This window comes from Myodes glareolus, chromosome 2, assembly GCF_982192425.1.
Source record: "Myodes glareolus chromosome 2, mMyoGla1.1, whole genome shotgun sequence".
NCBI classification, from domain to species: Eukaryota; Metazoa; Chordata; class Mammalia; order Rodentia; family Cricetidae; genus Myodes; species Myodes glareolus.
Window position 1 is genome coordinate 11,045,801 of NC_142027.1, and position 13,273 is coordinate 11,059,073.

The 13,273-nt window shown below is 46.5% G+C and overlaps 1 protein-coding gene across 4 annotated transcripts in view; it reads left to right on the forward strand.

Moving 5' to 3' along the window:
• Positions 1-13,273, forward strand: part of Tiam1 (TIAM Rac1 associated GEF 1) — a 358,095-nt gene that overhangs the window by 329,259 nt on the left and 15,563 nt on the right. For all 4 annotated transcript variants that reach the window (XM_087899384.1, XM_087899387.1, XM_087899385.1 and 1 more), the window contains 3 exons: positions 1,030-1,138; positions 5,940-6,119; positions 6,237-6,355. In XM_087899384.1, the coding sequence (XP_087755510.1) occupies positions 1,030-1,138; positions 5,940-6,119; positions 6,237-6,355 (408 nt within the window). The remainder of the gene's footprint in view (positions 1-1,029; positions 1,139-5,939; positions 6,120-6,236; positions 6,356-13,273) is intronic.

The following is a 13,273-nucleotide window of genomic DNA, read 5'->3' on the forward strand; positions in this document are numbered from 1 at the left end:
TATGGTCTAAAGTAGACATTTTCTCCATCAGTAGACTACCTGAACTTGCTCTGAATTGTGCGTAGCAGATAACTGCATTTTTGGGAACTCGGGTTATTATTTATATCTAAGGTCTTAAGCCCTTGTTTGGAGCCTAGCCTTTAATTACTTTGTAAAAGACTACTGTCGTTGTGGTGGTGGTGGTGGTGGAGGCACACATGCCACGGAGGCCAGAGGACAGCTCTGTGGAGTCAGTTCTCTCTCTCTCTCTCCACTTTACATGGGTTCCAAAGACAGAACTTGTGTTCCCAGGTTTTGGAGACAGCGAGGGACCTTTAAGTGCAGGGACATTTTGTCAGTTCTGTGTTGTGATTCTAAGCCTGTCTCTGAGCAGGACTAGTAGATCCCTGTGAACTTTCTGGAAGACATTTCTCTGAGGCTTGTTCTTTCGTTCATTTACATAAGATGGGTGGGATAAAGAACATCCCACACCAGGTGCCATCTGTCCTAACAAGGAGGGTCTGTCCTGGTGTGATCCTCTTGGGTGGAGCTGCTGTTCACACCTGACTGTCACTCTCACGTTGGTATTGCTTAGGTTCTTATCTGCTTCCTGGCAGAGGACAGAGGGGCTTTGGAGAAGGTGGAGGCTGTACCCAGGTCATGTCTTCTCCACTTTGGAGGTCTAAGCCTTTCCTGAATGATTTGTCCCTTCTGTCTCCCAATAAGGAACTCATGAGAGAACTGGGGGTTTCTGCCTTCCCAGAATTCAATTATTTTCTCATAAGCATTCAAAGATCTCAGATAGTTCATTGAGCAATCCTACTGTAAATACTAAGAAGACAAAACCCAACATTGATAGAATTCATCTTAAGCCAAAATACTTTTCCCACAGTCAATGTTAGAACCTCGGTGAGCAAAGACCAGCTTTGACAGGCATGGAGACGCTGGTCGGTGCAGAAGTGAGACAGGTGTGATTTCCCTGCTCTCGCCTGCTGCTGGGTCTACATGGGGATGGGAATGAACTCATTGCACGTTTTCTCTTTTATCTAGAAAGTGCTGTTCTCTCTGGGGGGATCCTTTTTGTACTATGCGGACCGCTTCAAGCTCTACAGTGCCTTCTGTGCCAGCCACACGAAAGTCCCCAAGGTCCTGGTGAAAGGTAAGGCAGGGCCGGGTGATTTGGACAACTGTGTTGATTGCCAGTTCACATCTGTGTGAATGGCAGTGGTGAATGATTTTCAGAGAAGAATTTGAGAGTCACCAATGCACCAGGCTGACATTCCCGTAAGCCACAATATTCAGAAGACAGATTACTGTCTTAAATTCATCATTCGTCAGTTTTCATGCAATGAAAATTTTGGCTCAGCCATTTAGGCCTGGAATCTTCTTGTAATAATGTAAAAATGACTTTCTTTTTGTTTTTAATTTTTTTTTTTTGAGACAGGGTTTTTGTGGAGCCTTGACTGTCCTGGAATTCCCTCTGTAGACCAGGTTGGCCTTGAACTCAGAGATCCACCTGCCTCTGTCTCCCAGCTATTCCTCCTTTTCACTAATTTCTGTTATAGCTCACTGCACTTCATACACTCCTTGTTCCGGGAGGTCATCTTTCCTGTGATTATTCTCATCCATAGGCGTGTTGCAGCAGCGTCAGTGTTACTACTGAAGCATTTCAGTTATTCTGATTGTGGTTGTCTTTGCACAGACCGAAGTAGTTTTTATGTTGGGAAAGTTCTCTTTTCTTATTGCCCCTCCCTTTTTCTTCCCTTTCTCCTCCTCTCCTCTCCTTTTCTTTCTCTCCACTCTTCCTCTTTTCTACCCCACTTCTCCATCCTTCTCCCCCTATTCCCTCCCCCTCTTTTATCCCATCCCCCTTCTTCTAAGAGCCCAACCTAAGGCCGTACATGTGCAAGACAAACACTGCCCTTGAGCTGCCACCCTAGCCCAGATACCTCCCTTGGGGGTTTTGAGAAAATCAACATTGTACAGGTCTCCAGAAACTTTCCGAAGCCTTCACGGTTTAGTGTATGTTGGTCCGCAATACGTAAAACGTTGATCTCCCAAAAATAAGAGAGGAATGGTAGTTAGCAGAGGCTGAGGAGGCCAGGGGATGGGTTGATAGGAAGAGGGTGGTTAGCAGGTAGATAACACAGCTAAACAGAAGGAAGTTCTGTGTGACAGCAGAGGATAGCACAGTGGTAGAGCACTCACCTTGTGACAGCAGAGGATATAGCACAGTGGTAGAGCACTCACCTTGTGACGGCAGAGGATATAGCACAGTGGTAGAGCACTCACCTTGTGACAGCAGAGGATATAGCACAGTGGTAGAGCACTCACCTTGCATGCAGAAAGCCTTAAGTTCAAGTCCCGTGCCTCCAAGAGAAAATCAGAAAGCATGGCTGAGTGATGGAGAGTGATGGTGGTTAGCAATAATTAGAAGAAACAGCATATTGTTGACACAAAGCGATCAATGTGGTGCATATTCTGATTGCTCTTGCTGATCATCATGGATGCATATGCATAATTCCTACATATTCATTTTATAAAAAAACACTTCTGGTCCATTGTGGCAGCACATATCTGTAATTCCATCACTCAGCAAACTGAGACAATAGATAGAATCTCGAGTTCAAGACCAGCCTGGACTCTCTGGCTAGATCTTGTCTTAAAAAAGAAAATCCAGTTCAATTTAGTCAAAAGGTTTTCACAAGTCAGCTTGATACATGCTATACATGGATTAGCCATTACTGTAGACAGACTCCCTCCCACAGGTATTAAGGAAGTCCTTTTTTGGGAGACAGAATCAGTGCAAGGTTTGGTTTTGGCTTTTGTCTATGGAAATGAGCTTGCTTTTCCTCAACATTGCTATGCGGTGGCCAAGCAAACATTTCTCATCAAGTCACTGGTTGAATAATTTCCATGTTCTGTGTTTATGTTTGCTACCCAAGAGAACTAGCTTGACTTAATTTAAAATCAATGTTAGGAAATGCTAGAATAATACAGGTCTTTGGATAATAAAAGACTCTGCCCCAGATAATGCGAGGCATGCTGGGAGTGCTAGTCTGTGCAGAAGGATTCTGAGAATTTCCCTGCCATGCTGCCTGATCTTAACCCATGTTTTCACATGTGTGTATTGGCTGCGTGTGTGCATGTGTGTTTCCTTTAAAACTTTTATTTATTGCTGATCATCATCAGATTGCCAGAATAAACATGATAGAGTTATTTGCTCTGTAGCGAAGTTAGACGTGCATTGTATTCCTTCAAGCAGTTAGTACTTTTTAGATTACTCAATTAGATTAAATTTGCCTGTGTTGATTTTTTTCTTAATTCAGTAACATTATTTTTTGCTTCTGAAAATATTGTACCATCACTCCAAATTGTCTCACAAAACAGTAGGCATGGCCTACATTTTTCAGTTGTCCGGTGAGCTGGAGGTTTTTTGAGAACCAGTGTGTGTCTGCCATTCTTAGCAGATTGAGGTGGGCTGGATGAGAGGACCGCACCTGCTCCTCCCTCTAGGAAATTGAGAGCCTGTTCCTCCTCCATAGGAAATGTACTTCATGACTTTGTGACTGTCTTAGGGTTTCTGTTGCTGTGAAGAGACACCCTGACCACAGTCACTCTTATAAAGGAAAACATTTAATTGGACTGGCTTATAGTTTGAGAGGTTCAGACCATTATCATCATGGTGGGGAGCATGACATCTTCATCCAAAGGCAACGGGAAGTGAACTGAGACCACAGGGCATGGCTTGTCATATATGAGACCTCAAAGCCCACCCCCACAGTGACACACTTTCTCTAACAAGGCCACACCCACTCCAACAAAGTCACACCTCCTAATAGTGCCTCTCCCTATGGTGTCCATTTTCTTTCAAACAGTGACCAACAGCTCTATGTTTGCACACGGGAATCTGGATATCAGAAATCAGGCTTCTCCTGCGTCAGCTCGAGAGCTAGCCCGGCTTCCCTAGATGTAGAGGTTACTATCCCTAGGGCCTTTTCTTTCAAGATTTTTTTTTTTTTACTTTTTGAAAGGGGAATCATGAGCTGAACCCATGGAATCTGATCCCCCTCTCCTTTTTCCCTCTCCCTCTCCTTTTTCTCTCTTCCCCCTCCTCCTCCCCTCCTTAGCCCTTCTCCCTCTCTCCTTCCTTCAGCCTCTCCTCTCCTCTTCCTTTTCCTCCTCTTCTTTTGACAAGGGGCCTCACTCTGTCCAACCTGGAATGTACCATGTAGACCAACCTGACCTTGAACTCAGAGACTCACCTGCCTCTGCCTCCTGAATGCTGAGATTGGAGCCCTGTGTCCAGCTTGATTCTTCCTAATAGGATTTCAAAGGGCTCCAAAACTGGCCTTGCGAGCTTCTTCTAGGGTCGCTGTGCTGTTTAAAGGCCTTACCATTTCATGACACCCTTATACAGTTATCTCCATTATTATGTAACACTACTAACCACTTTGGGGTGGAGCTATATTTTTGAAAAATGAATGACTGAGTTTTAGGAAACTGCTCATTCGTTCATGGGCTATCAGGTTCCTCTGGTAGATGGGGTGCTGTTACGAAGAATCTAAGTCCACGGAGGGCTGTATCTACTTTCTGTTGGACAAACATAATCCCCATGACTGTGTGGGTTCTGAGTGTGAAGAATGAGTTTGTTCCCGCAGTGGTGATGCTTGTGTACTGATTTCTTCTCAAGACTGCGACTCCAAAATAGACAAACAGAAGAAACATGCGAGGCAGGGTATGGAGGAAGGGGCTCGCTCTTCCTCTTGCAGGCCTGCATTGGGGCAGCCACTCTCCCAGCACTGTCTGTTCACAGTAGCCCAAGCCTTGCAGGTGTCCACTGTGACGTCACTTGAGCATACCATCCCCTGCTTTCATGTATTTTGCCTCTCCCCAACATTGCCCTGTACCTGGAAGGCATTAGCCGTTTCCCCAGTCAGCCTGGTGGGTTCTTCCGGGCCACTCGCCATCCCAGCTGGAACACAGTTGAAGGGGAGGCTGGGGAGAGGATGCTTGCCAGTTCTTTGAGCTCTGTTGGGTCAACTCTTCGTCATCCAGATGCTAACAGCTGGTAGCACCGAGCTGACATTGAGCAGATGATTCTGAGGCTCCTGGCCTCATTCCACTTAGCAAACTTAACAAGGCTGCAGGATGCTGTTTCTGACCCCCACCCCCCACCCCTTCCCTGCCTGTTTTAAAAAGGTCCTCCCAGCGAAGGGCTTGGAAGCTTGGGAACCAGGGGGAGGTCTCAGTTGGAGGTGTTAAGATTATTCTGGTGTGGTGGGACTAGCAGATCGGATATAGCCATAGATGCTCATCCATGGGTCTCAAGAGGAGGGGCCGGCCATGCAGGGTCCCTTGGAATAGCATGCCAGCTCGAATAACTTCAGTGGGCTCTGGGGTGTGAGGGTCTCACGAGGAGGGGCCAGCCATGCAGGGTCCCTTGGAATAGCATGTTAGCTCGAATAACTTCAGTGGGCTCTGGGGTGGGGCAGACCTGAGTGATGTGACATCTGGCCCCGAGGCAATGAGCGCTGAGGTAGCATCTGGGGACCAGACTGTCAGTGCCTCCTCAAACTGATAGGTGTGGGAGAGGCAGAAGCGCACTCTGAATTGATTCTTGCAGGCAAATCATTTGCTATCTTTAGGAGTTGGCTGGGCCTGGGAAGAGCAGTCTCCCCAAGGACAGCAAGAGTCAGGATGTCAGTGTGGAAAGTCATGCTCCATCCGAGGAGGGTGCACAAAATCCTTTAACTAGCATGCATGCCCATCAAACTCACACATGACTGACAGGCCCATCCAGCGTGTGCCTCCGCAGAGACCTCCTTCTTCTCCCCGAGCCTGCTGTGCCCAGACCTATAAAAAGAAGCCTTGGATTCAGAATGAGTGTGAGAGAGACGAGGTGGGAAAGGATCCACTGGGGCACGCCACTCTGACGGTCTGTGTTCTGTCCCTTCCAGCCAAGACGGACACAGCCTTCAAGGCGTTCCTAGATGCCCAGAACCCGAGGCAGCAACACTCCTCCACACTGGAGTCTTACCTCATCAAACCCATCCAGAGGGTCCTCAAGTACCCGCTTCTGCTCAGGGAGCTGTTTGCACTGACTGACGCAGAGAGTGAGGAGCACTACCACCTGGACGGTGAGCGTCCCCTCCCTCCTGCCTCTACCCTCCACCCCACCCCCGCCCAGGCCTCGACTGCACCTGTCCCGGCCCGGCCTCTGCACAGCTCCCTTTTCAATGCCCATGTTCTTCTAGTGGCCATCAAGACCATGAACAAGGTTGCCAGTCACATCAACGAGATGCAGAAGATCCATGAGGAGTTTGGGGCCGTGTTTGACCAGCTGATTGCTGAGCAGACAGGAGAGAAGAAGGAGGTGAGGAGCCCCCCCTCCCACATACCTGCTCAGTCTTGATGCTCTCCCTTTAGGAGGTGCCCCTTCCCCGCCACGCTCAGCCTTGATGATGAGGTACCCCCCAACCTCTATGTGTGGGGAAGCTGTCTCCATTGGAACTACAGAAACTCTGAGATCTGTATTTGTAGCTATGTCTGTTTTCCTAAATATGGGTGAACTGTGTGATGACAGCCTCCATATTTCTGTCTCCCTGGGGCATCATCGTCACATCCTTAACTCTGGGAGAATCTGACGGAAGGGATTCTGCATACAATGTTTAAAACTTGAGAGTCTGTCTCAAAAAACATACTGCATTTATTTACTTGATTGTGGCGGGAGGTGCCACCCTACGAATGTGGAGGTTGGAGGACAAATTTTGGGTTGGTTTTATCCTGTCACCATGAGGGCCCAGGACCTGTGATTGTTTTCTCTAGTGGGTGTTGTGCAACAGGACTTTTTCTTGGGTAGATGAAGCACACATAGCTACTCACCCCAGACAAGGAGCTCAAGACAGATCAAAATATGAATACCTCCCAAGTCCAACTTGGTGAACCAATGAGTTTTACTGGGGTCACTTACAGGAATATGGGCGAGGCTTCACTTACAGGAGCAGAAATGACTCAGAGACAGCTGGATTACCAAGGCCCTACCCCAGTGTGGGTGACGGTTCACACAGCTGGGAACTACTGCAGGCAGCTCGGCTGGAGAGTGTCCTTCCCAAGCGACTCTGGTCTGAACCTCTTCCAGACAGCTCTGCTGGTTTCTGCCAGCAGGTCTGGTCTGAGAATCGTTGCATCTTGACTTGTCTGTGTCTGAGAGTGACTCTTGGCTGTCTTTATTGCTTACTCTGGGAGGAAGGTCCTAGCGAATCCGGCCAGTTTCAGGGACTTCCTGAAGCTATTTTGAATTATTTACCGCCTGTCTTGAGGAGTTCCTGGGAGATGGGATGGTTCAATCTTGAAACTTCCGTGCACCAGTAGGACTCTTGTCTTTGAAGCCCATGTGTCTTAGCTTCTTTTCCTGGCGCTTTGATGAACTACTCAGGCTTAAGTCGGCTCCCAGTTCAGGGAAAGCCCCCTGTGGCAGGACAGTCACTGTGCAGCAGTGTGAAGGACCTGGCCGCATTGTGGTGTCAGAGAGAACAGTGCACCCATGCTGGCGGTCAGCTTGCCTTCTGTTTTCACACAGTCCAGGATCCCTGTCCACAATTAAGATGACTCTTCCAAGGCAATTACGATAATGCCCCCGGGACACTTTCTGGGGCGCCTTCACCTATTCAGCCCTCCACAGGTATACCCCGTGGTCTGCCTCCCAGCCATTGAGTTGACGTCTATGCTCAAGGCTACCCACGGATTTTTATTTTCACCAGCACTTTTCTTGGCAGAGCAGACATGTTTCTGATGCTCCACTCTGTCACTGGGGTCTCACAAAAATCAGTATGGATCTTAAACCATGCTGCATGTAGAAGTGAGTGCCCTTGCCCAGTCTGGTTTATGAATGCCATTGAAGGGTGACTCTGAGTCCCCAGATTAGAACATCTATCATTTATTTAGTCCCAGCCACATAGTTGGCACTTGATAAATTCCATTCTGCGTTACGCTTCTGCCTGAGGGACCTGGAGCGCGCATGCCTCTGTGGTGGCTAGTGGGGTGGGAGCAAAGCTGGCAAAGTTGGCTTGCTTACTCTGCAGAAGGCGCCCCCCTCACAAAGACAAAGGACCGTTATCCAGCTGCTTGGTTTGTTAATTTGCATACATTTGTGGGGTGTGGGTGTGGATACCACAATGTTTGGAGGTCTGAGAACAGTTCCACGAAGCACTTCTCTCCTCCCACCAGTGAGTGCCTAGCCCCAGGCTCATTTACGTGTCCTCAGTGAAACCAAACGTGTTTTCAAACTGTCAAAAAGAACATTTAGAAGGCAGTGAGGCGAAAATGGTACAGAGATGTGAAAATGAGCGTGTAAGGATACACGCATGCAGTGGTTTTTTTTGCGGCTGGAGGAAGTCCGTGAAGGCCACTACCAGACTGGACATAACTGCATATCTGCCACTCCTACCTTGCAGAGTTGGGATGGCTTCAGCACAGTGCACAACACTAGGAGCTTGGGGAGGTGACTGCAGAGGATATGTCTTTTCTACTGGAAGGCAGGCCATTGCCCCATGTGATAGAACAATAGAACATGCGTGCCCCTAGCCTAGAGAAAATGATTTTAGCTTCAGGGTGTTGGAAAGAGAAATGCTGCTCTTCTGGAATATCTGTTTATTCTCCTATAGAACTTTTATGATAATCATTTTTAAATCTCCCTAAATATAATAAAAAAGGTAAGAAAAAAACACTTTAGTTTCCAAACACAGCTGGCATGAATAGCAAGTCCAGTCCACCTGACTGCTCCCAGGAGGGTGACCAGGAGGATCAGGAGCTGGAGGCTCCCAAAGTCTGTGATTCTACAAGAATAAAATATGGGGAGAGCAAGCCTTGGGGTTCATGCCAAGATCATTGGCAAACATACATACTGCTGTAGCAGTATATAATAACTCAGCCTTGGAAGGTGACTGGGGGTGGGGAACACACAGGTCCTCTTCTGAGTCTCACAGGGCTGATTCTTGAAGTCCCCTTCTTGATCCAGGAAATCCCCTTTATTGGCAGCATCCTGTGAAAACCTAGAATGAATTGTGAGCAGGTTTGTGAGTGGTTAGGAATATTGGTCAGTGTCTGCACATTTTTACTGAAATGGCCACACACACCCTAGGGTCACCTGAGTCCTGTTTTATAGCCAGCTTTCCTTGGGGTACCACCGGGGATAGATATGTTCAAGGAAGACAAACCTGACAAGCAAGCGTTTCACAATGAGCCTAAACCTGCAACGTTCCTAGTCCTTGTAGTATGAGGGCCAGCTGTGGGAATTTCCATCCCCCCCCAGTACCCCACAGCTGGCAAATCCCAAAGAAAATCACACACAGGACTCCATAAGATTATAAACTGATTGGCCCATTAGCTCAGGCTTCTTGTTATCTCTTGTAGCTTATATTAACCCATTATTCTCATCTATGTTAGCCTTGTGGCTCAGTACCTTTTCCAGCGGGGCAGGTTACATCTTGCTTCTCTGTGGTCTGGGCAGGAATGGCAGAGGGAGCTTCCTGATTACCAGAATACTCCCGCCCCCACGACCCCGAGATTAAGAGTCTCATGCTCTACTGACTGAGCTAGCTGAGCTTCGGGCAGGAACACAGCCCACCATTCCTTATTACTACAAGTCCTCTGCATTATTCATTTGGGGGGGGGCGTTATCTGGACCCTGTGGAACATCACTTTTGCTCAGCAAATTAGAAGTATCCATGGGGATAGTTCCCCCTAAAGGAGTGCCTTCAATAGCCAGATTCAGTAAGGCAAACTAGTCCATTAATGCAAGCCTCCTAGCAGAATCCACTCTGGATGCTTCAAAGGAAGGCCCAAGCAGGGCGAATGGGCAGTGTGAGCAGCCCTGGGCGTCTTGTTACCTTTGCCAAGTGAAAACTGTGAGGGCATCTCAGGGGTTATAGATGTCCATTTTTGTCCATGCCCTTCAAGACTTCCATTTGGGTTTTGCGGATCCAGATTTTTGTCTTGGTATTCAAGGCAGGTCTGTAGAAGCTCCTGAGGGCAGATAGAGATAGATATGTTACACCAAGGCCAGTAACCAAATCATGGCCATGCCCCAAATCACAAGGACAGGGATGTAGATTCTACATAATATAGAAGGATAGAGTAGAACATCACATGACAGAAGGTGTATGTCACATATACACACCATATTCACACAACACACACACACTCCATACACCATGCACATATACTACACATACATACTATATACATGTACATACCACAATCGCACAGATCATACCACACACACCACAATCATATACATACCAAAGTAACATATATGTCACAATAATACACACATGTGCGCACACACACACACACATACACACTCACACAATTTTGTTTCCTGGAGGAAATAGTTTGAATAACCGATCACAAGGACTTTTTAAAAACAAACTATCTAAGACTGTATCTGAACATATTTCTAGAGAATTTGATTATGTGTATCTTCTGTTGACCGAGGTTTCCTGTCTTGCCTGATCCAGCAGCCGTTTAGTCCCAAAGAAATACACAAGGTCTACATTAATCATAAACTGATTGGCCTAATAGCTCAGACTTCTTATTAATTAATTCTTACATCTTACATTAACCCATTATTCTTGTCTGTGCTAGCCACATGGCTTGGTACCTCTTTTGGTGAGGCAGTCAGATCTTGAGTCCTCTGCATCTGGGTGATGATTGTAGACTGAGCTTTGCTCTTCCCAGAATTCTCCTGTTCTCATCGTCCCACCTCTACTTCCTGTCTGGCTACTGGCCAATCAGCATTTTATTAAACAAGTACAAGAAACAAATCTTTACAGGGTAAAACCATTGTCCCACAGCACTCCCCGCCCCCCCCCCTTTAAAAAAAAAAAGAACTCTGAATGGAATCTTCCTTGTTTAGCTTTCTTCCTGACCATTATCCATACAAATTGTAACCAACACTCTAAATAAAGAAAAACATCCATAATCTATTTTTTGGGGAATGTGGGTGTAGTTTTCCAGACTACTTCCTGCTGATTGGGGGTGCTGATAATCTTATGGGGACCAAAAGAAAATTTAGAATTATGATCAAGTCCTGACTGGAGTATTCTGTGAGACTTGACCATCTCAGGCAGCAGTCTTGAATCAGTTCTGGATGTAGAACTCAGACATGTGGGCCATCCATTTCTCAGGTGGTCTTTCTTGATCAAACCTGAGTTTTCTTAACTTAGATTGAATCCATAGCTTCTCATTTTCTGTGGAAACAAAAGCAAGACCTCTTCTCCACAGTAAAATACTTTTGACTTATATTTTAAAGTCAAGGCATTTTTAAAATATATATGTTGGATTAATTTGGCAGCATTTATAATCAAGTGTCTGCAAAAAAAGGTACTAAGCCATGTGGCTAACACAGACAAGAATTATGGGCTAACATAAGTTTTAAGAGTTAATAAGAAGCCTGAGCTAGGACTGGAGAGATGGCTCAGTGGCTAAGAGCATTGCCTGCTCTTCCAAAGGTTCTGAGTTCAATTCCCAGTAACCACATGGTGGCTCACAACCATCTGTAATGAGGTCTGGCCTGCAGACATACACACAAACAGAATATTGTATACATAATAGATAAATATTTTTTAAAAAAAGAAGCCTGAGCTAATAGGCCAGTCAGTTTATGATTAATGTGTGTTTCTTTGGGACTGAACGACGGTGGGGCCAGGCAGGACAGAAATAGCTGTCAACGTTCTTCACTGGGAGGAACGTAGGAGAATGTATGGCAGAGACGAGTTCCCTTAGCTGCAGATGTCCTGAAGGCTTGGTTGATGTGTGTTCTTCAATATCTATAAGCATATTAATATGATCTCTCAATATTTTTACCGTTGGCCATGATATGATTCAGTAATAATTGCAGTAATTATTATAGCCCCCATCAAGGGATGCAGTCCCTCTGTTCAGTCCCGACGGAGCTACTGTCCAACAGTGCAGCTGGCTTTGGGGGCTGGAGAAGGCAAATGAAGCTGTACTGTGTTGAGCAGGCTGCCAGGTTGTTGCTGTGCCTAAAAACAGTAGGGACACCTTGAGATCGTATGCAGCAATATCACAGGAGCTGTTTGTCCTTTGGAAGTGAAATGTCAAGTTTTCCGATGTTTGAAACATTGCCTTAAGGAAGAGAAAAGTGGGCTGAATTTTTACAGATCCAAAGAATTGAAGTGAGTGGTCAGAAGAACTTACAGTGGTTGTGGTGCTTACACATAGGTAAGACCATGGACTGGAGTAGTCACAGAATCTTGTCCTGGGCCGTGTTTGCATCTTCTCACCTGTAATTATGGCAGAGAACACCCCCCAGTGGGGGAAAGGGACACTCATTTTTTTTTTTTGTCAATTTGACACGAGTAGAGTTATTTGGGAAGAGATATTTCAGCTGAGAAAATGCCTCTGACAGATGGCCTATAGGCGAGTCTGTGGGGCATATTCTTGATTAATAACTGATGTGGGAGGGTCCAGTCCACAGCAGAGTGTGCCATCCCTGGGCGGATAGTCCCGAGTTCTATGAGAAATCAGGCTGGACAAGCCAGTAGCGCCATTCCTCCGTGGCTTCAGTTCCTGCCTCCAGGTCCCTGCCTGTATTCTCTCCTGGTACCTCTTCCCTTCATGGTGGACTGTGACCTGTGAGCTGAAATAAACCCTTTCTTCCCCAAGTTGCTTTTGGTTATAGTGTTTATCACGTTAGAAACCTTAGGTAGGATGGGGGAAGGGAGGTTGTAATGGACTTTTGCCAGGTTTGGAAGTGGGTAGATGATTCAAAGAAAACACTGTAAATGACCGTGACCGCCTCAGACCTCTTACTGGGGGGGATTATGGTTCAAGACGCCTGGTGAGCACCGGAATGAGGGTGGAACTAAGCCCTGGATACCCCACTACCTTTGCTCTACACACACACACACACACACACACACACACACACACACACACTGGTTTGTCACCCTTTCCACGTTAACTGTGCCCTTACCGCTCCTGGTGGCCACACCTTTGCTCTTTGACATGCCAGCAAAACTAGAATGAAGTTCTGCCTCTTCACAGTTTCACAGGTTGGTTAGTTGAGCTATGATTCCCGCCCTTCCAGTTAAGTGCAAATCTTTTGTCTTTTGAATGAGAAAGAAGCACACCAGCTTTTTATATCGAAATTGATAGCGTCACTACTCTTGGACTTTGCAGCCATTATTAAATAAACCAAATATTGTGATGCTATAACAGCATATTTGATATTCAAGATGGCTAAGATGATTAAGTGGTAAATGGGCAA